This window comes from Solea senegalensis, linkage group LG5 (genome assembly GCF_019176455.1).
Source record: "Solea senegalensis isolate Sse05_10M linkage group LG5, IFAPA_SoseM_1, whole genome shotgun sequence".
Lineage (NCBI taxonomy): Eukaryota > Metazoa > Chordata > Actinopteri > Pleuronectiformes > Soleidae > Solea > Solea senegalensis.
Window position 1 is genome coordinate 8,643,626 of NC_058025.1, and position 27,965 is coordinate 8,671,590.

The 27,965-nt window shown below is 39.4% G+C and overlaps 5 protein-coding genes across 6 annotated transcripts in view; 1 reads left to right on the forward strand and 4 right to left on the reverse strand.

Moving 5' to 3' along the window:
* Window positions 1-36: 36 nt before the first annotated feature.
* On the reverse strand, window positions 37-10,238 carry LOC122769626 (ubiquitin-protein ligase E3B-like). Its single transcript, XM_044026311.1, has 27 exons — window positions 9,848-10,238; window positions 9,491-9,659; window positions 8,926-9,043; window positions 8,726-8,785; window positions 8,523-8,627; window positions 8,312-8,408; window positions 8,118-8,203; window positions 7,948-8,030; window positions 7,229-7,334; window positions 7,016-7,136; window positions 6,726-6,903; window positions 6,387-6,553; window positions 6,098-6,265; window positions 5,837-6,008; window positions 5,630-5,748; window positions 5,414-5,528; window positions 5,221-5,320; window positions 5,022-5,141; window positions 4,765-4,941; window positions 4,544-4,654; window positions 4,299-4,436; window positions 4,129-4,194; window positions 3,983-4,041; window positions 3,693-3,875; window positions 2,990-3,101; window positions 2,822-2,914; window positions 37-2,737 (listed from the first exon to the last, which is right to left on the reverse strand). Exons 2-27 carry the CDS (start codon window positions 9,649-9,651, stop codon window positions 2,546-2,548), a joined length of 3,207 nt encoding a protein of 1,068 aa, XP_043882246.1. The 5' UTR covers window positions 9,652-9,659; window positions 9,848-10,238; the 3' UTR covers window positions 37-2,545.
* An 847-nt stretch (window positions 10,239-11,085) lies between these two features.
* Window positions 11,086-15,226, forward strand: LOC122768978 (BTB/POZ domain-containing adapter for CUL3-mediated RhoA degradation protein 3). The gene is made up of 7 exons (XM_044025218.1): window positions 11,086-11,167; window positions 12,699-12,912; window positions 13,015-13,184; window positions 13,335-13,421; window positions 13,528-13,580; window positions 13,678-13,873; window positions 13,965-15,226. The coding sequence occupies exons 1-7, from the start codon at window positions 11,165-11,167 to the stop codon at window positions 14,181-14,183; spliced, it is 942 nt and encodes a 313-aa protein (XP_043881153.1). The 5' UTR covers window positions 11,086-11,164; the 3' UTR covers window positions 14,184-15,226.
* Window positions 15,227-15,246: 20 nt separating this feature from the next.
* Window positions 15,247-16,859, reverse strand: LOC122768979 (unconventional myosin-Ih-like). Its single transcript, XM_044025219.1, has 6 exons — window positions 16,751-16,859; window positions 16,278-16,413; window positions 16,110-16,180; window positions 15,928-16,025; window positions 15,748-15,847; window positions 15,247-15,626 (listed from the first exon to the last, which is right to left on the reverse strand). Exons 1-6 carry the CDS (start codon window positions 16,838-16,840, stop codon window positions 15,600-15,602), a joined length of 522 nt encoding a protein of 173 aa, XP_043881154.1. The 5' UTR covers window positions 16,841-16,859; the 3' UTR covers window positions 15,247-15,599.
* A 1,150-nt stretch (window positions 16,860-18,009) lies between these two features.
* LOC122769070 (eukaryotic translation initiation factor 4E-binding protein 1-like) lies at window positions 18,010-21,456 on the reverse strand. The gene is made up of 3 exons (XM_044025345.1): window positions 21,018-21,456; window positions 19,435-19,623; window positions 18,010-18,630 (listed from the first exon to the last, which is right to left on the reverse strand). Exons 1-3 carry the CDS (start codon window positions 21,151-21,153, stop codon window positions 18,599-18,601), a joined length of 357 nt encoding a protein of 118 aa, XP_043881280.1. The 5' UTR covers window positions 21,154-21,456; the 3' UTR covers window positions 18,010-18,598.
* A 926-nt stretch (window positions 21,457-22,382) lies between these two features.
* The window catches only part of LOC122769842 (ankyrin-1-like), a 90,657-nt gene continuing 85,074 nt past the window's right edge, over window positions 22,383-27,965 (reverse strand). For both annotated transcript variants that reach the window (XM_044026715.1, XM_044026713.1), the window contains 2 exons: window positions 27,724-27,822; window positions 22,383-26,080 (listed from right to left, as the gene is read on the reverse strand). In XM_044026715.1, the coding sequence (XP_043882650.1) occupies window positions 27,751-27,822 (72 nt within the window). In that variant the 3' untranslated portion in view covers window positions 22,383-26,080; window positions 27,724-27,750. The remainder of the gene's footprint in view (window positions 26,081-27,723; window positions 27,823-27,965) is intronic.

Here is a 27,965-nt window from a genome sequence, read left to right on the forward strand (position 1 = left end):
TTTTATCACCCCCAAGGACTGAATGATGAGATTCCATTGCATTTCATGTGTCTTTATTTTTGGGAATTTTGAAGGATACATGCGAGACACAAACATTACACATGAAATCTGAAAGATGGTGTGTTTTCCTTCATTTGCTGGGGACTTCCTGTATATTTTGTATAAATACATTTAGCATTTAAAAAGTGTTCTCTTTTGTCATTTTGTTCCACATTTTGTTTTGTGGTGCAGTGCAGTTGAAATGCTTGAAACGAGTCTTGACAAAGTTTAAACACTTGTTGACCGTTGAATTAATATGGTGACGCTGAGCAAGAGCAGTGCTGGGGATGTTGTGTTGGTGACATTAGAGGAGGAAGCATAAACACATGGACACGTACACTTTGATTGCCTCTTTTATGACACTAGTGTAGAGCAGCCGGTATCAAAGACACATTTTTAAAGAGGAGATGAAATCTTTCACAGGGTGACAAACATTTTCCAAGACCATTTATTGTCATTGTTGTCATCATCTGTTGTAACAGTGGTCAATGACCAAAGACCAAAATCACCGTCAGCAGTCAACACTGGTACATTTGAAGTGTAGCTTACTCTTGACATCATTTAAAAAACAGATGAGCGACCTCATCGGACGACAAACACGAGCTTGCACGCTCTGACGCACCAACACACGCACACACACACACAGTATAGTTTCCTCCAAATGAATTTGCAGCATTTTCACTTTTTTGATTTACTAGATTGAAATGAGAGTTTGAAGCAAGATCCTCCTGATTTGTCAGATTTGAAAAATCTCGTTAGTAGACTGCAGGAAGTCAATACAACCAGTTGTCTTGGTTATGAAATTTTAATATTGTTATAACATTATTTTACCACTCATTAGAAAGACGGCGACAATGTCTTTTTATTTATGTTGATGACTTGTCTTATTTGTTGATAGTAGTGTTAATTCTCACTCATGACAGAGGACATTTGCATAATAAAGGATTTTTTTTATTGTTTTTTGTGTTAAAAGCTTTGATATTCTCATTTAAAAGTGTGTCTTCTTTGTTTTTTTGTTTTTTTAAAGTCACAGTTGACTTTCTGTTTTTTAATGTTTAAAAAGTCTCTTCATGAACCCTGTGTTAAGTGTTATTTCAGCTCACTACAAGGTAACATTCACCCTCCTGTTCCTTTTCCCCCACGGCTACAAACAGCAGAAACATGTGCAAGATTTTCATCTAAAGGGAACATCAAATCAAACAGTCACATTTGGTTTGTTGAACCAGTCCATGACATCATGGTGAGATGTTTTCACACCTCCATTTCTTTTCAGCATGGCTTACAAAGTCCACAGAGTTAGGAGAGCGTGGCATCGAGCCCTCCTCGGTTGATGTTGCTGTTGCAGTGGTAGTACAGTGGTTGGATTTCTGCGTGGGGTTGGTAGGAGCAGAGCATTATCTCCTGTGTCTATGGCTTGTTTCCAATATACACATGGTTACTGGTTAGAGCTGAAACACAGCCAGGTGTCATAGTGGAGGGGGACGGCAATACATGAGGCACTCAGTATTATTGAAAGGTGTAGTGACAAAAACTTCTTTACATTAGGTACAAAGACTAGCATAATTACTTCACTTTACTCTTCTTTGTTTTTTTTGGAGTGTAGGTCAATTATATGACATAATGAACACTTGTCTGCTCTACTGGGCAGAAACTAAATATTTCCAGTTCCAGAAAATCTATTCTGGATCAAACAGCAGCCGTTAATCAGTTTTCTTTTTTAATCTCATGTCAAGAGGTTCGCTGCTTATCCACGATTGAGGCAGATGTTAAGTTTTCATACAATATGAGAACATAGAAACAAGCAGGTTACCATTTCTCATAGTTGACTGAAGTGTCTTTAGGTGGGGAGAAATGGAATGATGTCATCTCCTTTGAAATGGGACATTCTATAACCGACGCATGATTGCAGTTGTGTGCCACTCCTCCTTCGCAGAGGTTGAACACGTGACGACGATTTGTCTCTGACCATAATTATAAAAGACACATTGTGTTTTTAAGACTCACCCGACATCAGCGGGGTCCAATACATTTAAGTATATTCACAATACATCACTTGGTTCCACTCGGGTGAGTCGACCACGTGTCTAATGGCTTGCATTGCATCTGTATTGCTTTCCAGTTCACTTAAAATGGGAGTGTTAGATCCAAGAATGATTCTGTTAAGCCTGAGAAACAGAGATCTAGCCACTGTGTGTCTGTATTTCACCAAATTGAATACACATCATATTGGATTATTGGAGTGGCGGAGAGGGAGATGCTTAAATTGGATTGTGCTGCAGACACAGCATCCCCTTATGGACAGAAGAGAGCTGTGGTGGAGCTGAGCTCATCCAGTTTTTTAAGAGACAAAAGAAGACTTTGTGGGTCCTTCATGATTCCCCTTTTGTTTCGGTGACGTCCCTTTGAAAAGAAAGGCTACAATCCCGGTAAGCTGAGCCTCAAGCCTGTTTCAGGCTGTATAACACAAGCCAGATTGAAGAGTGCAGACTGTCCTGATGCAACCGACTTAGGACAATTCAAAGCCTGTATTCATACTGATAGCGTAGCGTAGCTTGTCGCGCAGGATGCTCTTCTTGCTGTAGTTGGGCAGTTTGAGCAGGTTGAAGCACGTTGATGAGGTGGGAAGTCGACCCCCAGGTTCCTTTTTGCGGATGGTGAAAAAGCCCCGTAGAACACTGCCAAGAGTGTCTCCAGTGTCCTAGACACCAGAAAACGACTCGGGTTAGTACAGATGTAATACAGCTACGACAAAAACAACCTCACAACTTGTCTGCAGTATTACCTGATCGTCTGAAACTTCCACACAACGGATGGAGAAAGGTGGTTTGAGGTAGGCAAAACCTAGAAGAGGTGGCCTTGAACAGCTCGTAACAAACTGTGAAAACATGAGAACAAATAAGAGGCAGCAGTTGAAATGAAGAGCGTGCTGGTGTGAAGATGGACAGCTTACTTTAAGGAACATAGCCCTCTCTTCAGCATTAAAGTCACTGGACAGGATGTCCCACAGCCAGATGATGACACGATGGCTGCTATGAAATCCTCCGTAGTAGACGGTGTGTTTCCTAAGAAAGAGAATGAAACAACAGCAGGAGAAAATATTGAGTTTACTTTGAGTGCAGAGCATGGATAGCAGACCCCACACAGTTGGAAACCAACGTAACCCAACAGTTCAGGCCAGGTCCAGACATAACATTTTGAAATTTTGCTTCTGGTTGGATTCAGGTCGGGTTCTGTCACTGTCTGTGCTGGCGGAGTATAAGTGCAGTATCATGTATTATCTAATATCTATGTAGCTGTTTACATTGCATGGGTCTGACAACAGGGAAAACTGTCACTGAGGAAACAGGTTAAAGATATGGAAACATAAACGTCAAATCACAGCTCTAAACACATTGTGTGTTGTTTGACCGCGGCCTTCTCATTGTTGCTGTGCTTGTGCCTTGTTCGGTTCTTATATAGCTGTGTTCTTTGTGTATTCCTGTTTTATTGACAGTACAGCAGTTTGTATAGTGGTGAACACTCTATGCTCTATGTCAGCAGGGCTTTAATTATAATTAATATTGCCGTGGTGTGCAGATACAGAACTAAATCAGTTCAATGACATCCATATTAGAGACTCGATGAAAGAAAACGCAAGAGGACACGTGACATACTTGAGGTCATCGAGATCAATCTCAGCATTGTCTCCTGAGACAAGGCGTTGAACCTCGGGTGTGGAAAACACGTGCAGCCACTCTGGGTTAATTATGCAGCGGAAACCTCGGATGAAAGCTGCCGTTTGCTCTTTGATCTGCGTGTGCATACGGAAGTGAGCCATGAGGTGGATGTAGCTGATCCTGCAGGAGAAATGGAGATTGATGTCAGATTTCAACAACAAACGGCAAAAGTGTAACAGTATCTTTTTTTTTCCTTTTCCTTTTTAACAGATCCTGTGTTTGCATACTTGTTTTCATTGGTGACTGGCATGGTTTTCCCCCCAGGTATCAGCTCATGACAAACAAGCTGAAACAGAAAAAGTAACTTTTCATTTCCATTTCACTTATTCCTTCTAGAAAAGTGTATCACAACTGCCATATTTTTCATTCTTACCTGCCCCATGACGTCTTCATCATAGGATAACGTCAGTCCCAGATCCCCTACGTCTCCATCATAGCGCTAAAAATCAAATATGAAATGTCCCAATGATATTAAGAGATTAAAGTTCAGTTTAACTGGAGTATAAAAAAAGGGGGATCAGTTAAAATATATTGTTTACTGACCTTGATGGAAGTGAGGTTCTTATAAAACTCAGAGTCCAGAGAAGGAAGCTCATCAATGGAACTGTAGAAAGTGCTATGGTGGTGACCCAAGACTTGACTGAGGAAGAAGGAGGCGAACGGGACATCCACAACAATGCCCTGAACACATAGAGGTTATATGAAGTTCCACTCATTCAAAATCACCTAGAAATACTATGCTCAGGGTGAGAAGAGGAAATGAGAAATGTATTTGAAGTGAAATGTACCTCATAGACGGCTTTCCCGAGCATCTTTCCCACAAACTCAAACAGCTGCAAATGGTTCTCGTGGATATAAGACGTAGGCGAAGGATACAGCCTTTCATTTCCACTTGTCGTCTTAAGAAAAATAAAGATTGTGTCATAAACAAAACTTCACAAACACAGTCAGCAGCAGAGGTATGTTTTTGTTTTGTTTTTTAAAAGTGGCATGTATCTGCCCGACTTACCTTGAACAGGTTGAGTGCAGGATTGAACACTTTCTTGATTATCTCCTCCAGAAACTCTTTGAAGACACCGTCCTGGTCGATACCAGCCTCGTCCACTCCCAGATCATTGACAAACTTCACACGAATGACTCCTTTTATGGAATTCACTGGTAGCCGACGGAGCTGGTCATATCCATCCTGAGAAGAGGCATGGAAGCATCACGTTCATACGTTCACTACAGTTTAATACTTCAACATGTATCCGTTTCGCTTGTTACCTCCAACATGCGTGAGCGTCGAATGGTAATATGTGTGACATGTGGTGAAGCGGAGCTTGTTTCAACCAATCCTAAATTCTCCTTTTCCTTTGTTACAATGTTCCTGAACAGAAGCACCCTCTGAAACGGAGAGGGAACGTAATTACACATCTTTAAAAAAAATGTCACTGCCTTAAATAAAAGCATCCCGTTTACTCACGTTTTTATGTGGAATGACATGTGGGATGTATTGCAATAAAAGCTGGGCTCGTCTCTTTCCTTTCTCGAGCTCTTGGAACAACAGACTGGGTTTTAGGTCCCTGAACGCAACACAACATAGAGGTAAGGTTAGACAGTGGTCTATACTGAAGAAAAAAGCTGGTGTGTTTGGGATTCACTGGATTTGTATTTACTTGCGTAGCCAGTGGTCATCAGGGGTGAACTTTCGCCTGCAGTCTCGTTCGTAAAGCGCCATCAGCCAGCCGTGAACACTGTGGAACAACTCCAGTTTCTCTCCCTTAGCATTTTCTATTAAAACCAAACAAAAAAAAGGATTTTCTGTGAGAAATAAACCTTTAAATCAGATGCCGTCATCGTAAGATTCAAGATTTGCTGAGGTGTACACTCACCTAAGATACCATCCCATATCATCTTGTACACAAATGTGTTCAGAAAGGATGAGATAGTGATGAGTTCCTCTATCTTGAAAGATGTTTGTTCTTCATAGACCTCGATGTCGTCAAGAATCCTGTAACGTGTTCACAGTATGTCAAAAATGCTAACCCTGAAATGGGTCTGTTATGCAGATAATTGTTTGAATTTTCTCTTAAAATTACGTGATGAGATGCCGTGAGCAGTCACAAAACAGCATGAGCATGGACAAAAGCTGCTTGGACTCTTCCGTGTCGTTGTTCAGACATTCCATGAAGAGTTTGAGGCCTCCCTGAGGACCGAGCTCACAGATGAAGGCCCATAATTTAGGCAAAAGGTCATCGAGATGTGTCAAACCTGCAGAAAACAAGTGAAAGTGATACAGTTTCTGGGTGAGTTCAAAATGCAGTTTGTGTAATATTAAAAAAAATAACACTGATACCGACCTGTGAGTATCTGGAGGCGTATTTGTGTCAGTGTAGACAGAGCAGTCTGGTAGAGCACACAGATGCTGCACACCTTCTGAACCTCAGCTGAGTCCACTCGCTTCCCTCCTACTGGTTTCAGGATGTTTCTCACAGAGGCTGACTTCTGAAACGCTCGCTTGAAGAGGTCTGTCAACGCAAACGGAGCGGATGCAAAGAACCATTGAGAAACGTTGAACATCTTGTATTTGAAGCTAAAAGATTTGCACATATGTTAAAATATGTCAGCGGGTTTAGGTTTATGACTCACTTTTAACTGGTAGATTATTCTGTGATGTACTAGGCTGTGCAGGTGGAGGGGTGGGCTCTTGACTCTCTAGCTTTTTAGAGAGGACATCGCTGAAAAGTGTTCGAATGATAGAAACACCCCACAGGTACTGAAGCTGTTTAGTGACCAATGGCATTGACTCATTCAGGCTGTGGGAGAAAAAAACCCAGAAGAGACAGAAAGGAGACATAATCAAGTAGAGTATATTTTTTGACCAAAGAAGAGGAAGATCTTCTTTAGCAAACATCAGGTTTCTTTAAACCAGCTTGTTATTTTCTGGTGATTTGTTTTTTCTAAGTCAACAGTATAACTTTTACCAACCCGTAATCAACAGTTTGGGAGAACCAGCCCAGGACAGGGTGCCAGTGGGTAAGGTTAGACTTCTTTTGGGATACATATCTCTGGCAGTATGACAGCATGTCAGTAAGGTCCTTCACAAAATGGCCGGCCTCCTCTTCAAGGACTTTCTCATTAAGGAAACCCAAGTGAATCAGATTGCCTACCAAAAGTATGAAAACGATAAAGTTAAAGGGGTAAACTTTGCAGTCCACGGGACATAATGAGTCACTGAGATCAAATAAAAATACTTTTACAAACACAAAATACTATACCAAGTAAGCAGAGAGTATGGCTGCCCTCTAAACACACACAGATGTCTGAACATTGTTCTTCTCGGCTGAGAAATAAAATGAACTTCCTCAGGAGGTCATGCGTCTGGATTGATGCCATACACTGTTGTCAAAAAACAGACATTAACACCTCGACTCTGATAGGTCAAATCAATATACATGCACAGAATACACTGTGTATGAAAGGGCTTTTACCTCTGGTGTAAGCACATTGAGGTGATGAACGACAGCTGGAACTGACATGATGTGGATGAGGAACGATCTCAGCAGGTTATCAGAGAAGTGAGCAGCAATAACCGGCCTAAAAACCATGAAATGTAGTTATTAGAAGGAAACCCTGTACATAATGAAAAAAAACCTCTCCTGCAGTAAAGACTGTGGTGTGTAACTTTTAAATAAATTAGTTTATACAGTGCTGACCACATAATTTTGTATTTCTAAGTATAGCGGTGTTTATACTCCATGTTGTCCAGCAATATTCCTTTACTGCACACAGGAGGTGATTAATTTTTTTGTTAAGACAGAGGCAACATTGACACTGTGCTAGTAAAGGAAGATGGCTACAAACAGGTAAAACACTAAGAAGCTCCCACAACGTTTCAAAAGTGAATTCTACTTATATAAGATAACAGGTCATTCGGCAGTTTGACAGGATAAATGCTTCTTGCCCCACCCGCCCCTGCACTGCTGGTGTATAGACACAAATGCTCCCTCATTCAGGTTTGATAGTATCACTTGATAGAGCCCATTTTCAGATGAAGGATGAAGCATAAAAATATTATTACATAATATCTGTTTACAAAGACAAAAGAGCAACAACAAAAATTAGGCAGTATGGTTATAATGCATTAAAACTGGAATATACAGGGTTTTCTTTGCATCTACAACCACAAAATCACCAGTGTCCAGCTCACCTTAGTGACAAAGTGAAGATAGCTGTTAGAGTGCCTTTAGACAGAGATGGTTTAGACCGTGCCAAGCCATTGGTTAGCAAAATCTGAACAAGGAAAAAAAATTACAAAAAGGCAACACACTATTTTTTTAATTTTTTTTTAAATAAAAAGTATGAGGTCTAATACTAAACCTGAAGCATTGAATAAAACCCCTTCTGATTGAGATGCCCCATGATATTTTCACACATCCTCATCAGAGCAGGTCTGAGAGCTTCTCCTAAAGTAAAAAAGCAGGGACAACATGATTTGCTTATCTCACAGTAAACAAATTAAATATAAAACAACAACAACAGTTGTTTAAGTTTGACCTTGATTTAAGACATACCCTTCCCTCGCACTATCTTCCAGGTTGAGGTGTCTGTGAAGGTCACCAGCATAGTGAGGTACAGCGTTATCATTTTATTGTCCTGTAGTATGTCAGGCTGCAAATCACAAAACACTGGTTGATACCATGCACCATGTATGTGGCGAGGTGAATATAAAATACATTTCCTGTTTAAAAAAAAAAGAAGAAAAAAAAAAGAAGAAAGGCTTACCTTTAAATTTTTCAGTAGCTGACAGCAGACCCACAGGACATCTTTTACCTGCTTGAGCCAGGGAATTGTAAGGTCTTTGGAAAGGGCCAGTGACACATACCAGACCTGAGAGCCACACATAAAAAACATCGCTCAGACAAAAATGACATACAAGAAAGCAAGAAAGATGAAAATATAGAAAGGTGGAATATGAGTGCACTCACTTTAGGTTCATTTTCAACCTCCATGCTGGCCAGAATGGCACGACAAAGCTTCTCAAACCTCTGTGTGATATAGAGAAATACTGATTAAAATCAAATAAAATATGTATCCACAAATGATAAAATGAATCATACATTTAATGCAGAATTAACTAACAAATTGTGTGATAATCATTGTTAACATAGTATGGTCAGTCACTCACCATCTTATCCTCTTGGCAATATATGAACAGTAATTTCCGAGCATTTTTAAAAAGTGAAAGTGCATTTCTTTTTGATGTTCCAGTTTCAGAGGCTTGAAAATAGTTATCAACCTCTGTCCTGGAGAGACAAAGAAGCAAAACAAAGAGCCAATGATTATGGAACTATAACAACAGATCCACTGATTGTGTTTACAATAAACATAACATATCACAGGTGGAAATACAATTCAGTGATAAAAAACAACAAAAAAACATCAACAACAACAACAATAATAATAATAATAATAATAATAAACGTATAGAACACAATAAAAACAATTAATAGTCTTTATATTTAAAATAGCGAAAGCAAGGACTAAGACTGTGTGAGCTAATTTGAGATAAGATAAAACAAAATAAGGTAATCCTTGATTAGCATCCAAATGTTACAGCAGCAAAGACAGTAGAGGTAAAGGTCATAAATATTAAACATGCATTTTCACATCTATGAATGTACAACAAAAAAGATATTGACTATTGAGATTACTTGACCTTGAATGATTTTTTTAAGAGGACAGGGAACTACCTTAGTTGCTTCTGGAGTTTGCATCGACAGAGGAACCTCCTGACCAGAGCTTGGATCTGGGTTGCTGCTCTCTCCTTCTCCTTATGCCCCTTCCTCTCCTCCCTGGCCTGCCTGGCTTTGTCCAGGAACTCGGACTTGGAGCTTTGAGGCACACCAAACATTGTGCACCCTAGAAAATAGAAATGATTTTTCAGATTACAGATTTAAATCCATTTGAATTTCGTGAAACAAACCAATAAACTGATAATCCACTTGCGTGCATTATTAAGATTTTGTCAGAGGTTTCTGGAAGACTGTGGCTATAATAACAAATGCACATCTTCACCATGTCCTGAGTGGACGTGACAGTGAGCTCACCTGCGATATTCCTCAAGCGAAGGTTGAGTCTGGCCTTTAGGCTCACTCGGCGCTATTTCCCCTCACTCATCTGTTTGCTCTTGACATCCAAGCAGGACGAAAACTCGCGAAGACTAACTTGCCATTTCTGAAGCACCGGGCGATACGATAAAGATGGAGCTGGGTAAGTTAGCACACAGGGCTAGTCGTCGCTTGGCTGCTCGATATTACCTCGGGGGGGTTTCTTCAAACTGTATTAGCGATATTTGTCCTCATTGCGGGGTTAGGTTTGATCCTGTGTCAGTGACAACCCCAAAAACCAAGGAAAGACAGCGTTTCGAAATGTAAACAATGAGAGGTGATTCGTACACTGACTGCAGTCCTTAATCGTGTGTGTCGCATTAAATGATTCCGGGTAGGGCATGTATTTCTTCGTTAAAATATATTGTTTGTCGTTAGACCGCTGGAGACATTTGAGACTGTTTTTATGTATGTTGAAGAAATAGCACATTTAGAGTCAATGTAATTGAATTAAGCCTCACAGGCGAGTGTTTTACAGAGGGACTGATATCAGTGTTACTCCTCCAGCAGCGGAAATGTACATAGTAGATCTAAAACGCAACCCAAAAGCATTTTTAAAATGAGTGAAATGGGAGTAACAAGACGCCAACTGTATTGAATATTCTCCTACTTCTAATGATGATTTATGTTTTATTTAACCTCGTGCTTAACTCCGTGTTAACGTTACGGAATTGTCTGAATTGCCCCTTTAAAGGATCACAGTAAAGTTGACGTAATTTTTGGAACTGCGCAGCGAAGACCAGGTGTTGTGCCGCGTTGTGGTGACTGCTGAGAATTGCATCCCCGTCGCGTGCTTGAAAACACAGCTTAAAAACACATAATACAATACTTTTTCTGTGATTCGAATTAAAGTGCTGACAATTAAATTAATGTCACAGACACTCAATCAAGCCAAATGTGGTGTAATAAAGGGGGCTGATGAAGCGATTCCCAAAAATAAATGGACCAAGAAACAGAAACGTTTGCTGTCAGAAATGTTCAGACGAAACGTATTATTACGTATTATTTTCTCGTTCTAATTGTTCTTATCGATCGTAAAATGTAGACCTTGGATATAATTTATCATAACTAACAATCCCGAGAAAGTTGACGTTTTGAAGCAATGAACCGACACTTTCCACTTTAGCCGTGCGCGTTCACGCGATGGGGTTGCGAGATTCTCGGCAGTCATCCGTAACGCTGCATAACACCGGAAGGAAGTGGGTGTTAGCTGACTGACGTTAGCGGGTTACATTTACGAAGGCTGCTGTGGCTTCTATGGTAAATATATGTATGCTTTTTCAAACAACTTGACACAAACACTCGACCACTGACATACAGAGAAAGGCGCGTTAACAACTACCGTCACAATGAGTATCTTTACTACATTTACACGTTCATTTATATCATGCTAACTTGTTAGCTCTCCCTCTCTCTCATTAGCCTACAGTTAGTTTGCTACAATCACTCGGTTCTAATTCATCAGCACATATAACCGCTTTGAAAATAGCTACCTCTTAACAAAAGTGTGTAGCTGTGTAATTCAATTTAAACAAGACTTTCTTGCGTAGTGGTCATGAACTAATGTACTGAATTGCCTCTGACCTGTGAAATATTTCCATAGCTAATCATGAAAAGTGGAAACAACACTAAAATGATTCTGCTGAAATTATACCAATATGAAAGGTTTTATCAGTTATTACATTTCCAATTCTTTCTTTGCAAATTGTAACGTTCAAACAACTTTAGCATCAGTCTAGTTGGAAAAGTCAGTAGATTTGTTTGTTTTACATTTAACTCATCTATGCTCTATCAATAATTATTGAAGTTGTAGTATGTATCTTTTCAATAGAACTGGTCTTTTGGGAGCCCTAAAACGTTATTTTTGGAACACTGGCCCAAAATGCCACACTATATACACAAATTGGGTGTTTATGTATTCAACCAATACAATACCAACTTTAAGAAAATCAATGATGTCATAGTTAAACCTCTCTGTTGCTCTTGCATTCTCTGTCACCACCTTTGTTGTCATCATCTTGTGTTTGGAGTTTGTACACAACACATTAGCATTAGGCACATGCTGTATGTATTCTTCTCCTGAGGTAGTGAGGTACCAAAAAGAATGTTGAAAGAGAAAGGCTAGACCATGGTCCTTTCTGAAAGCTCTGCAGGTTGTGCCGACAGAAGCTACACTCTGGAGCTTCAACTGTTAAGCAATTGCCTAATTTAGGCCCATAATTTAGGCCCTGAGGCATATATCTCAACTGTTGTTAAAACAAAACACTGAATGGGTTAGACACACCCTTTCACTAGGTCACATGTTCTTTCATTACAATGAACAATAATTAAAATGTCTTTATTACTTCACTGAATGGGCGTGTGTGCGTGCGCGCTTCCGCACTTGCTTGCAATATGAGCGATAGAGGCTTGTTAGAATTTAGAAAACATTTTTTAGAATTTTGGCCCTGATGTGGATTTGAACATGTAACCTCCTGATCTGGAGTCAAACGCTCTACCTTTGGGCCACAGAGTGTTAAACATATGGGCCTACTCAGGCTTTTTGTGTGAATGGGGTGAAGTATGCCATCTCTGATTGCCTTGTTTTAGATGGGGAAATATTTAGTAAGAATGACAATAATAATGACATTCACAGCCTCACATTATTAAATTGGAAGTCAGGAAGCACTGAGACAAGCTAACGTTGATAGATTAGAAACATTTATGATACACAAATCACCATTAACGCTAAACAAAGCTGATTCAGTAAGAAACCAAATGTAATTTCATGCTCTACCTTGTTCTTTCCCAGGAAGAGATGTCAGGAGAGAGTGTGGTGAGCTCGGCAGTGCCGGCAGCTACAACCCGGACTACATCCTTCAAGGGCTCCAGCCCCAGCTCCAAATATGTGAAATTAAATGTGGGTGGGGCACTGTACTACACTACCATGCAGACACTAACCAAACAGGACACAATGCTCAAAGCTATGTTCAGTGGCAGGATGGAGGTCCTTACTGACAGTGAAGGTGAGCTGTTGTTTAAAATTGTTTAAATCTATGCAGGTGTTGCATCGTCCCTCTAATGGTCAATTAATTCCAAAGTCGTGTTTCACTGTTTCATATTTACAGGTTGGATCTTGATCGATCGCTGTGGAAAACATTTTGGAACAATCCTTAACTATCTTAGAGATGGGGCAGTGCCACTGCCAGACAGCCGACGAGAAACTGAGGAACTGCTTGCGGAGGCCAAGTATTACCTTGTCCAAGGCTTAGCTGATGAATGCACTGCTGCCTTGCAGGTACTATCACTGCAGTCACATCGAATCTGTTCATTTTGAAGAATAAAACTTGTGTTTTTCATCAGGCAGGGCATCAAACATACAATATTCTGTATATTGCTGTTTCGTGGGTGCACATTTTGTAATGGAGTCTTCCCCCCCCCCCAACAGAACAAAGAAACGTATGAACCCCTTTGTAAAGTGCCTCTGATGACATCATCCAAGGAAGAGCAGAAGCTTATTGCAATGTCGAATAAGGTATTCTTTTCTTTTATCGTTTGTGTACAAGGTGCTAAATATCGTAAGTCATCTATCAAGAAATAGGTTGTTTTCTTAAATAATTCTATATTCTTTGTTATCACAGCCTACTGTCAAACTGTTGTACAACAGAAGCAACAACAAATATTCATACACCAGGTGAGTGCTCTTCTACTGTTATCAATAATATTTCACTAGGAATGTAATGTAAAATATGCCGGTTGTTTTAATTGATAACTGATCTCCCCACCTGCAGCAATTCTGACGACAACATGCTGAAAAACATCGAGCTGTTTGACAAGCTGTCATTGCGGTTCAACGGCCGAGTCCTCTTCATCAAAGATGTGATTGGAGATGAGATCTGTTGTTGGTCATTTTACGGCCAGGGGCGTAAGATTGCTGAAGTTTGCTGCACCTCCATTGTTTATGCTACAGAAAAGAAGCAGACAAAGGTGAACAAACATTGCGTTTAATATTCCAGCCCCTGAGTTTTTGTGTTGTTTCTTTCTAACCTGTTGGCTAACACTGTACTTACTGTCCCAGGTTGAGTTTCCTGAGGCACGTATTTATGAGGAGACTCTCAACATCCTTCTGTATGAGTCCCATGATGGGAGAGGTCCAGACAATGCCCTGCTGGAGGCCACAGGGGGCGCCGCAGGACGATCTAACCATCTGGATGAGGACGAGGAGCGAGAACGAATTGAAAGAGTTCGTAGGATTCATATCAAACGGCCGGATGACCGCACACATCACCTTCAGTGACCCTCTTCCCCTGACCGTCATCCTGTGTCTCTGACAGTTTTTGCACCACACCTGTGCCTTACAACTCCCAGCGCCTCTGTCTCCCCAACTTGTTATTTTACCAGCTTTCTCAAGGAGACTACTATGAGATGAGAGTCACATCTGTGTGTAGGGGTGAAGTGTTTTAGCATTGTTTTCATGTGTCCACTTGTCATCTTTGTTGTGTCTGACAGGCCGTAGTCTTTGTTAGTCACAATTATTCCTATTGCTGCTTTCTGCTGGTGTGCAGGAACTCCTTGACATTCAACTTTTATCCTGGGTGTGTGAAAACAGACTAACAGAAGTGATATTGTCAGTATAGATCTGTTTATCAAGGTTTATCTTAACTCGATTGCATCCAGGAGAACATAAATTATGTCATGTGAGCAACTTAAATGTATTAATGTAATTTTTGCTTCTCCCAGAAGTGGTTCTGACGGGTCCACTGTGAGGTCATCAGAGGATGAACCAGATGTTAAAAACAGTTAGGCCACTGGGTGGCACTGTTTCACTCTGAGATGTGATCAAGGCTTTTCTTTCCAGCCCACAGATACTAGCAATTAAACCTTTAAAAACTATAATGTTTTGATACAGTAAAGGTTTCACAGGTGGATGCAACATATTACTGTAGTGCTTCTGCCACATTTACTTTTAACAAGCATTTCCCCCTTCACCCCATTAGATGATTATTATTTTTCAGTTGAGGAAACCTGAGCTTGTGACCTGAGGTGTTAAATGTACTGGGACGATTGAATGATGGATGCTGAGGTTGAAGTGATTGACAGTAACCAGAGCTCTCTCCTGGGCAGGAAGGAAGTCCTGTCTACAAGCTTTTACTGGAGAGAAATTAGACCCATCCTTCATCGCTGCATTTATCACACAATGTACTGTTTGCACACGTTTTAAGTTGAAATATGTCTAACAATCTCAGTACTTTTAGGTCTATTCTACAGAAGTGACCCATATATGTATGTTATATATTTATACCTACTTTATCACAAATAAATTTCTACATACAAACCTTTTTTCTGTTCTCATATTTCTGTTTTTAGTGAGCATTTATACAGTTATGACAGATATGGCCAGAAAATGGAAACAAAATGTCTCTTTCTGCTGTTTGAAGCATGATGTGTGTATTTTCATATCATTTTTACACCCCAGTGTAAGACAAATCCTTATATACAGAATGATGCTGACACTGCAGAGTAATATTTTTGGTGGAAAAATAATTTGCATTGTTCGTATGGATTTAAAAAAAAAAAAAGACTGTCCAAAAACGTGCTCATCCAGGGTTTTTTCAAGTGCTGCTCAGGTGTAAGGCTTGACGCTCTTCTCTTTAGGGGTCTCCTGATGAAATATGCAGAGGCTTCTTGTGTGTCTCCTCCTCTTCCCCACATGTTACCGTGTACGAGCCCGAGTGGCGACCTGGAGGCAAAAACAGTTGAATTCAAACATGTAAATATTCAAAAGTAAATGAATTTCAAATCAGAGTCTCATATAGCACGCCAGTACAATAATGTTTCCATCAAAGCAAGAATCAACTCACCACTGTCAGGTGTCCGTTCTTGGCCTTGTATACCATGGGCTCCTGCCCAGTGGTGAAGTCCACCACGCTCTCTTTCCCTGGCTGAATTTCAATCTTGATACTAGGAGTGAATGCAACATGAGCGGCCGTTTTACTGTAGATGCACACATCAAACGTAGCCTGTCTTCAGTAGACACTCACCTGCCCTGAACCACTTTGATTGCGTTTTGTTTGTTAGCAATGACGCAGAGTTTGGTCAGAAACTCATACAAGTGGTCACATTGCATGACCAGGTCCCCCTGAAACACGATCGAAAAAGACAATTAACTGCTGATGAGATGATTAAATATGCAACAGTTACTGTATATGAATCATTCACATACCTTCTGTTTAGGGTCCTCACATGTTACGTGGAATACAATCATGCCATCAGTCAAGTTACTGACTGAAATACCTGCAGTGAATCAATCAAATAATGAATCAAATAAGAATAAAGTATAACAAGTTTGATTTTTAACGGGAAATTCCCTGATGAGTGTGCATCACCTGACCTTTGAGAACAGTGTACAGCACTCTCTGCGTGATCTTGGCCTCGTCGATCACATATGCAGCTGTCTCTGTCAGGACGAGCTGCCGTGGCTTCGGTTTAAAGCCATTCCTGTGGTACTTGATTACTGGGACACTGTACTGCAGTGACACAGATGACAACAGTGATCACACACTGGTGCTGTGTGGCTGTATTTATTCTTATTTGTCAAGGATTCATTGTGCGGGTAAAAAAGTGTTTTCAGTCACAAATGCAGTCCAAGACACACGGTAGCAAATTTAAAATGCCTTTATTTATCAGGACCGACACAGGTCTTCTTCAGGGTCTCTGTCAGTTGTGGTTTCCATGCCCCTTTTTCAGTTACACTAATGCCTTGACTGGGAGGTTCCCTCTCAATTTGCAAATCCATTAATCAAAAAATAGGAATTGGCATATCAACAATGGGAGAATAAAGATCAGCGAAAGACATTTTATTACCTTGATGCGCTCGTTGCGAATCATCTGGAGAACCCTTACGTTTATATCTTGTTCACCTGAAGAAATGAAAAAGAACATGATATAGTGCATGTATTAGAGCAATGAATTACATTTACTCCCGTTACTGTAATTGAGTAGGTTTTTTGTGTCATTTTTAAGTACTTTACCTGAATAAAAAAAATGAATAAATAAATAATTCACGCACTGGAAAACTGGCAGTGAGTGACGAGGACACACTGAACTGGCACTAATTAAGGTCCCTGAGTCAGTGGCATTTGTGACCTTTGACCCATTTTGACTGATACATTATGTGTTTACATATTTTATTTTGTCAACACTTTTCATTTGTAAAGGAAACACGGTAACTTTTACTCTGAATACATTCTACAACAGCTTATTTTTTACTTTAACTTGAGTACATTTTTAGACCAGTACTTTTACTTGTAGTTAAGTAAAATCTTTATCAAAATAGTGATACTTTTACTAGAGTAGAATATTTCAGTACTCTTTCTACCTCTGTATATACATATAGTATAGGTATATCTATATATATAAGTCAGAGAGATAATTTACCAGGAAAAGTATGATTGAAATTAATTCGAATCAATTAAATTAAATTCAAAACACTTTTTTTTTTTAATTTGTCCCTGGGGTGCAATTAAAAGGCACAGAACTCACCGCACAGGACATAGACAGGACACGAGACATCTAAAAAGTCATAGGTTAGTATGTCGTCAAAATTTTGACAAAAAAGTGTCGCCTCTCAAAATACAACAAAAAGTCATACTATAGTATGTCGTCCAAAATGTGACAAAAAGTCATAGGTTAGTATGTCGTCCAAAATGTGAAAAAAGTCATAGGTTAGTATGTCGTCCAAAATATGACAAAAAAGTAATACTATAGTATATCGTCCAAAACGTGAAAAAAAAGTCATACTATAGTATGTCGTCCAAAATGTGACAAAAAGTCATACTACATTTTGAAAAATGTTTTTCTGTCTATTACTTTAGATCAGCTTTTTTCTACATATGTTCCAATAAGCCGATTAAGAAATGATCAAACCGTTTGGTCGTTTGTGTTGCTAAAACAATCAATGTTTTTTTTTTTCTTACCAAATATACACATTCAAATGCAAATAATTTGTGCTTATTTCTCTTCATATATTCAATGAAATAATAATACATGTATCTGATTCACTCACTGTGCACTGTGTAAGAGAAATGTGTATTCTAACCAGTGAAACAAAAACAAACCCATAATGTAAGTGGACTGCTTTTTTATTTTAATAATACACAACCACAACATCACTAGTGACCCTCAATCAACATATATGGAATAATACATGACAAGGTTTTATTTGTTTTGATGGCGTTTGCTTTATTTATTATAACTGTGAGAAAATTTGCTTCAAAATTTACTTCACAAAATTCTTGTCTTACATTCTCTGCATGACAATTGAGAGAATGATCCAACTCATACATGAACATATAGAGTCATTTTAACATAATCAAAGAGCCGTGATGGCACAAATAAAGCACATCGGGGTGACGGCCTCCTCTGGAATGCTTAGAAACTCAGAAAATTGGATCTTCTCTCAGTAGTTAAGGGATGAGGCTGTACTTCCTGGTGTTATTTCAAACTTTTAGCCACGACAGGAAGGCACACTTTCGTCTTATGGTTTAAACTCAGAGGCAGAAAAAGCTTTGTTACAGTTTCGATCAGGTCCAGACAATTAAATGACACTGACGAGGACAGACTGGAGGACACTGTGGACACAGAAGGCAAAACCTGTATCGTCGTGGAATCCGACATGTTGGTCTGACATGTTAATGCCCATCCGAGCTTCACCTAGATATCCATTTCAAACTGTGCGTCATCACCTTAAAAGAAACATTAAAAAAAGTGTCACAAATAGGATTTGACTTTGTTTCAGCATCTTTTTAGTTATCGCGTTATGCAGATATTGAGTCCTATCACCTGAGAAAATATTGAGCTCTCAAATAACAACATTATCACCAACATTATAATACAGTGGTGTAAATAGGATGCAGATTTATTCCCAATAAGATAATTTGTTTAATTTTCTATGCACGCCAGTCAAAAATCCTCAGCTCCACTCTGATCTCATACCCCGGTATACAGTATTTCTGATTTTCCTACAAGTACCACCAGAAGAAGCTCGAGTACCACAGTTAGAGAACCATGGGCCTAGATAACAGAGCTGCACAATGGACAATTGTTTTTTAAAAAGGTCACTGTCAGTAAAATAAATAATATTCCTGACTTACGTTCTCCTGCAGGTAGAAAATAGCTAAGACACCGCTGTTTGTGAACAACATGTTGTTCAATGGTGTCCAAAATGGTGAAAATATCACTGCTCTACAGGTTTGTTTAAACAGGTGGTTTGTTGCAAACACCGACAGGTGTCTTTCCAGTGATGTTCACCTGCTTTGGTCCCTACTGAACCCTGTATGTGCGTGAGCACACGCTGCAGCACAACAGGCAAAAAACACAGCATAGATCAACATTTAAATTAAGCATTTTATCAAAAATATGACCAGGTAATGTGAAACAATGTCACTACCAGTCTGCCAAAAATAAAACTCTGTTAAAGTCTACAGCCAGAGCATGTGTAAAGACATTTAAATGCCTCCCTGTGTTTTATGTCTGATGTGTCAACATACCTGTGTTGCTGCTGTCCGGTGCAGTGGTGTTGTTGTTCAGTAGTTCTCCATGAGAGGCTTTCTCACAGGCTACTTTGGAGGGAGGACTGGTCACCCCTGGAATGCTGGGCAGACCTAGAGGAGGAGTCCTGGCGACTGGAGAGCCGCGACACTCCAGCAGGAACCTTCGGTCGTAGATGATCCTGGTACCTGTCGTGTAAAGAGGCAGGAAAAGAGGAAAATAGGCATCAGACAAAGTGAAGTGCACTGAGTTTCATTCTTGCACGAGTTTCTCGGCATCCTCAGTCTTGCTTCATGTATATGAATGAATGCAATAATATTTCTTTCTTTATTGTTCATTCCCTTATAAATATTGACATGTTTTGTTTTGTTGTTGCGATGTAAATTGTAAAGTGTTCCTTTAATTAAAAACAACGAGTTTGAGATCTCCCTTTCTGCACCACACAGGACAAAAAAACCAACTGTTACAAAGTACATTATGAATGAACTAATTTTTACTTTTACTTGAGTAGATTTCGTCATTGGACGACATACTAAACCTTGACATTTTAGTGTGGTTTTGGACAACATAAACGATGACTTTTTGGTGAGTTTGGTCTCATCTGACAAATCATATATTGTGTAACAAATTAGTTGCAAAAATGTTATTACATATTTTAAGTCTGATGAAAATATTTTTGATTTTGTTGTAAGTCTTGTTAATCTTTGTCTCATATACATAAATGTAGGGTAGGGTGAAAAGTGTTTATTCTAAGTTCACTGCCTTTCTACATGAGTTTGAAGATTATAGTAAAACCATCAAGTTGAGAAAACTGAATCTCTGTCATATTCTCTTTGTGAAGGACTAATATACTGTTTTTCATTCATTACATTTTTTTGTTTGTTTGTTTGTTTTTTGGTTGTATTTTTATATTTTCCAGTTACCCATTACTGTAACAGTATCTGTTATATACAAGCAGTGCATATCTGCTGTTCTGTAAATTTGTTGTCAATAAATAAACATCACAAGATCAGCTGATGAAATCACTCATGTGTGCTGTGTAATTATGACATTAAGCTTCAGGGTCAGTATTCCTCCTTCACTCTTTACAAGAAAAAAACAAATGCTAACCAGTGTGTGAGCTACTTTGTTGTTGTCAAGAGGTTTAGACAGGAAATTGTTTTGGCCAAAGGGCTATTATTTTGAAGGGCAGAGTGAAAGAGGAAGTGAGGTGTGTTAGGGCAAAAATTAGAGATACATGAGATCTCACATTTCACAGATGTGCAGAACACCGCAATGTGATGGTTTATTTTTAGACAAAGTCAACCAACTTTTTGCATACACACCTCACTTCCCATTTCACTCAAGCCTTCAAAATAACAGCCCCCACAACAACTTCCTGTCCAGACCTCCTGACAACAACAAAGTAGCTTACCCCGTGTTAGCAGTTAGCTGGGGCGGAGCACGGTGGTGGTAGAGACCGCATACGCGACCTCGTGGAGTTGGCATGGGGACAATTCACGTGTGACCGTGGATGTTCGCCACACCTGTTCTGTAAATGCAATAAACACATTAACGGGTGGAATAGCAGCTGTAAACGTACCGCCCGGGGTGGTGCTAAACAGGGTTCCCCCGGGAGTGGTAGAGTAGTCGTGGGGCATGTGCTCCGCGTCGTTGACTGTCACCCTCCTGGTCGACGGGATGGCCTTGGCAGTGGTCTTCTGGCAGTCAGTGGACATCTTGTCTCAAGTATATCAGGCTGAAACTAGCTCACTAAACACTACTAAACAACATCTGACAAGACAGAGAGCGCGAGGACAGAGCTGCACCGTGTCTGTTTTTAGCAGAACAGCCACAGACGAATAAATATCTCTATTTTTCACAAATGCAAACCATGGAAGGTGGTGTCTGACATCACAACACGCAGTGACACATTCACACAGTGTGTGCGGGCTCTTTGTTAAAAGCACCTGAGCGCGCACACACACATACAATCACTCACGTCGTCCACAGTCGGGCACTGCAATCAAACTACACACACACACACACACACACGCAGAGCAGACTGCAGAGAGACACAGTCTGCCCCCTACTGGTACTGAATCCCTGTGCAGTTTTCATTGGTGTTATATTGTGCAGGAAAAGTAACAGTTAAATTGTATTGTAAATATAATGCTCAACATGTTTGTTGTAATAATACCTATGTTTATCTGAATATTTAATGTAAAATGATATATATGAGCATGTTTAGTGTTTCTATTACAGTTGTCTGTGTGTTATTTTATAATTTTTGATTTCCTTTTCGCTTAATCACTGATATAGTGGAATTACTAGCTTTATTTCTATAGCAAATTTGAAAACAACCAGGACCGACTTTTACAGAGTAAAGGATACAACATGAAACATGAAACATACAACAAGAACATGAAACACAGTTAAAACACACCATGGTAAAGACAAAGAAAAAAAGTAAAGTGGCAGGAAAAGTCTCGTAAGATATGTATGAATAAAATGTTCTCATCCCAAAGTGAAGGCTAAATAATAGGTGGGTCTTTAAAAGTGATTCAAAATGTTCCATAGTGAGGGCAGTTTCAGTTTGAAGGGGTAAACTGTTCCATACTGTAATTTGCCCCCACCTGGTGGCACCATTGTTTAAGGCCTTGGGCAATTCAGCATGTGGTATAATTCATAATGATATTCAATATTACAGTTTCAGCTGAACTAGCTATGCAACTATTAAGTAAATTCTTTAAATGTTTTTTTTTCTGTTGTCTTTCATGTCTGTAACTTTATTTGTTTATGTATGCTGCTGCTTGACTTGTCTTGGGAATTGGTTGAATAAGTTTTAAAAAAGTGATAAAACTATAAATCACATTTGGATTGTTCACAAGTACAATATGACCATAATCGTTGGATGCACGTAGATTTAAAGTGTCCCACACAAAATTATACACACACAGTACACAAGGACATTTCATTTCTTTATTAATTTTTGTAAATGTTGAGCTGGTGTACAGAGTAAATTGTCAATAGATGTCCTCAGATTTGATTGGGATTAAAAGGCTCTTATATGTGTATTTTAAATTCATGATCAACTCTCCATAACATTAAAAAAAAAGCAAAACAAAAAATCAGGTTAAAATACCCACAAGAACTCAATTTATCCCTTGGTTTGCAGGCATTACTCAGAACTCAACAGTCTCTTGGTAGCTACAGCTGTATGATGCTAAAAGTACATCCATAACATAACTAGAATCCCATTTGACAAGTAAGGGTGCATAGCATTCTAAGTAAATATATATATTTTTTAATATATTTCTCATATACATACACATATATGTGTGTATATATGTGTATATATACATATCCTTTTATGTTAAAAACATTTTCTGTGCATGTACGCAGTTGCATTCCTTAGTATTGAGTAATATGCTATTGCGTTAATAATGTCTTCAATCCATTCTAAAGGAATATACATGTGTTCTCTAGTTTTTGCAACAGTTAATATTTTTGCATGGACGTGGTGCATGGCGTCGACTCAGTAGTCCCTCAGAGCAGAGCTCGGTATTGTTTATTTTTTGTGGAACCGCTCCTTCCTCTGCTCGCACTTGTTTGTGTGGATTCCTCCATTCAAAACTGATTTGAAACCATCGCCACGTGGAAGCCTCGGAAGTGGCCCGGTCTCACGTTTTGAGATCAAGAGTTGTTGAGTGTGGCTGTGTGTTGAGTAAAAATGCTTGTCATCTTGTTGAAAGAGCAACCACGCGTCACTCCATACGGCTTCAGAGTGCTTTCCCCTCGTCTGTCTTTTCACCATGCAGAGCCCCTTCCCGTCCCACACCTCCTCGCTCTAAAACCCTGACATCAGCAGTGGATTTATAAAACAGGCCCTTTCATCAGAAACCAATGCAAGCCTATCATAATCATGAGCCCTTAGAGAGCAAACCATATGACATGTGGGGCAATATGTCAAAATATTACTGACAGCCAACCTTTTTATGACTCTTAAAAAAATAGTAATATAATAGAAATAATACCTGATGAATGGATATTTGTTAAAATGGCAAAAAACACATCTTCACATCTTTCCTCTTATGTATGTTTGTTATGAAATGAGAATGAAATGTCATGTTTTTGACGATCAAGAGCAGATACTGAGTGAAACACCCTATGATCTACTAAAGTACAAAGCCAACACAACCTTATAACGAGACGTACAGTATACCAAGACTTTACATTCATCATCTCTGGCCGTGGAGCCGAAACTAAACACTTATTGACAGGTGCTTATTGCAAAAGTTTGGCGACTTACATTGTCTTAAATAACATATCATTCAACGTTTACTGAAATGTTTGAAAAGGAAATGTGTGTGTAACTGATGGTTTCGCTTTTTGAGGTAAATTAAGTTTCTGTTTTTAATAAAAAGAAGAACAAAGACGTGAATTACATGTGTAATGTGAGAGCTGCTGCTCTTTGTTCATTTGCAATATAGCTTTCTGTGATATTATCACAACATTGATATGTCCCATGATACAGGACTGAATACATGATAGTAAAATCTCACACACATGCGCTCACACACTCACACACACACACACACACCCAATAGGATTTATTTCAAGGTGCATATGAATGTTATTAAGATTTTTAAAACTACACCACATGAAAACAGACACTGGGCACTTTGCAGATGGGAGACCAGCTTATTTGCACAACTCAAACGTAAGTTTTCTTATTCCAAAAGAGGAAAAAGTGGTAAAATATCAGATGCTAATGTGCTGACATCATTTCTGAGTGTAGTGAGGCTCAAACCTGTGTGAAATCAGATCTGAAGCCCGAGCTTCGGAAGAACATGAACTATGATCCTAAACCCCGCCCCCCCCGTCACACAAAAACACACTCAGCCACAGTCACACAAACAAGCCTATCTTTTGTAAGCAGTTATTGCTTCTTTTGAATAACAGTTAAGACATGACAAAAAAACACAAAAGATGTGCCAGGGAAGAAAGGAGTGAGACAAGAGACACACTTCAGGAAGGGTCAGGCTCACAGTTGCGGGTCAGTATTACAGTTTCTCATCACAGTGATTGGTGACTGACTGTCGCTGTTGCTACACTTTACCAAGAGTTACCAAGGAGACAAACATCAAAGCTCAACACATCCTTGACCCGCGACACAACATTCCTCCTTTCTCCAGCTGTCTCTCCTTTTTTTACCCAGTCCAACCAGTGCTACATTATTACCAGCATTTTTCAGCCACTTCACCCACATCAAGTGACACTCTCTCGTTGTGGTGAGATGGTCTATAAGTGCACCCCACTGGGCGGTGGCATCAGATACTGCACAAAGATGATATAGAGACACTGCTACAAAGGTGAATTTGTATCCTGGTACCTCTGGTAGGAGGTGGACAGGACTGCTACATCTACTCTGAGAGGCTGACTGAAAGGGTGGAGGGGTTGGAGGTGGAGGTAGGGGGGTAAGGGGTAACATGGAGCGATGAGAGGTGTCGGGATTTAAAACAATGGATTATCACAGACTGTGGATGAAAAGGTGGAGGATTAGGATGGCAGAGTAGGCTAATCTGTCATTTAGCATATATCTCGAGACAGGTCCGTCACAAAACCCCCCGCAGTGAGCGATTTAAAGCCGTCCCTCTACACTTTTACATGTCTACAGCAAATGATGAAAGCACAGAGAAACAAACAGCTGGACACACAGAAATCTGATGCTAAAAACAGGCAGACACGACATTTTGCATGTTCTTGTAACCCACAAAGATCTCAAGATATATAGAATAATACACAGGTTCAGACCAAATGAACCAAACGGGGGGGGGTTCTTATGTACCTGAAACAGCAGCATCAGTGGTGTCGCCAACAACACATGTAACACAGTCACGTAGAGCATTTCAGTGCATACACTATTATGTACAACACCAATATTATTGGGTGATATTTGTAGCTTTACTGGACTTTGAGAGCACTGGGACGGATTCAAAACAAGTCTGTGATGCTTTGAAGAATGCGGGCAGGTGGGGTTGGGGGGGTAACATGTTGCCTAGAGATTATGTAATCCTCAATATTTTAGTCTTCTTTTTTTTCATGTTTCACAGGTACATTTTCCCCTGTCGCTTTAGAAAAGTGGCCAGTGATTGACCAAACCTTACAGTGCATGCCTGTCCCATACAGCGGTGTCTCCTCCCCATCCCTCCCAGCCCTTTAACCCACCCCCTGCCTTCCCTCGGTATTTGTAGTTAAAGACAGGCCATGCGGCAGCAGTCACTCATGCTGATACAGATAACAGGAAGCACGTTTTGGTTGCTAGTTTTTTTGTTTTTTTTGTCTGTGTTTGGTTTTTGTTTTATATGAAATCATGCTTCTAGCCTAGTTATTTTATATATATATGTATATATATATATATATTTATTTTTCCCATGTTTTCTTTAAAAAAAAGTAATAAAAACTACAAGTAAATCCATATCCTTTCTCTTCGGGTGTGTGCTGATAGCTGGCTTAGCCGCCATGGTTGTCATTAAGTTGTAGCTGTTCATTTCTGCCCTTCTGCTTCTGTTTTTTAACGTGTTCTTCTTCCTTATGAGTTGCTTCTGGTCATGTGTCCATATAGGATGGTTTTGGTGAGGGGGTTGAATCCTGCGGAGAACTCTGTAGAGAAACAAAAAAAACGCAGAGTCAGCGCACGTCGGAGCAAAACGTCACACATAGCAAGCATGCGGGCTGCGGTCATTTGGTCATCAAGTATTTTTACACAAGACAAATATGTCCATTCTTTAAAAAGGGACCTGGGCTACAACGATCCTCGTTAATCACTTTTGTCTAATTTCTAACAGTTAGTTCTGTAAAAGCATCCAAGCAAAATGGTTTAACATTCAGAAGCGAGTCACTAGAGATATCAGTCATCACAGGGATGTCAAGGCCTTTATTTTGGAAAGGGCAAGTTACACACACACATCCACTTGTTTTTAAATATCTTAGTGAGGACACATCATTGACGTAATACATTCCTTAGCCCCTTACACTAACATAAGTGCCTAACCCCAACCCTTAATCTAACCCTAATCTAAACCCAATTCTAACACTAACCCTACAACCAGGTCCTAAGCCCTTTAAAGTTGTGGGGCCCAGACAAAATGTCCCCACAAAGATAGGTTTGTATGGTTTTTTTTTTGGATCTCACTAAGATATAAATACAAAATACACACACACAGACATGTTTGTAAATATCTTAGGGAGGTCACATAACTGACATAGTGCATTCCTAGCCCCTTAACCTTAGCCATCACAACTAAGTGAGTAACCTTAACCCTTACCCAAACCTAAACCCCATTCTAACACTAACCCTAAAACCAGGTCTTACCCCTCAAAAAACCCTCCAAGTTGTGGGGCCCATACAAGATGTCCCCACAGAGATAGGTTTGTATGTATGTTCGACCTCACAAAGATATAAATACAATTAAACACACACACAGCTTTGCAGCTATGACCTTTCTTGACCCTTTCTTGACTGGCCGGTTGTTTATTTTACGAGTGTCAACTATTTTCCAACAAAATTTACAGCAACTGTAATAATCCATTGGCATCAAACTTGCTTAGTATGTATGGAATTATATCTGAATATTTTAATCTTATTTCTGAATCTACAATGGAACATTTTTGAAAAATAAAATGGTTTATTTGAGCAAACAAAACTATAATAAAAATAATCAATTATTTTGCTATTGACAAATATAATTCCATACTTACTGTACGCCGTAAAAATAAGCGTTTACCTAAATCATCCTTATATTATCTTTAAAATAATAATATCCATGTCAGATTTCTGTCTATATCACATACATTAAGACTGACCAACAGTCTGTCAGATTTAAAAAGAAAAATAAGATACATAATTATCTATTATTAAACTATCTTTTATGATTATGAATAATTATATATGAATACATGTTAGTCGAGTTAGGTGGTTCTTTTTCGGACATGTGATATTTGCTGATGATACTTATTTGTAAGGGAAAGAGATAATAAAGAGTGATTTTTAAATTATTGTTATTATTATTATTATTGTTATTATTATAATAATAATAACAACAATAATAATAGTAATGATAATAATAATAATTTCATGATTAAAGTTATTCATTTATCAAATAACTTAATGATTATTTAATTGTCATTTTTTGCTGTGCCAGTCTCACATAACATATCATTAGTACTGGATTAAAGGTGCATTCAGGTGCATTTAATCCAGAGAGGCTGGATTAAATGGTCTAGCCCGCAGGTCAGTCCCATACCTGAGGGGACGCAGCGCTCAGTCTGCCTCACTGCTTAACTCTCCGCAGACTGGCACATTTCACTATCTGAGCACCTTTCTTCACATCCACAGTATCGGGCTACATCAGGGGAAAGGGAGTTGGCGGCAGAAAAGGTGTGAGGGTTGAGGGGAGGCGGCAGGAAAAGAGCAGGAAAAAGTGGTTGAGGGAAAAGTTAGTCATGGGAGAGTTACATAAAAGAGAAAGGACAGAAGCAGAAAGAT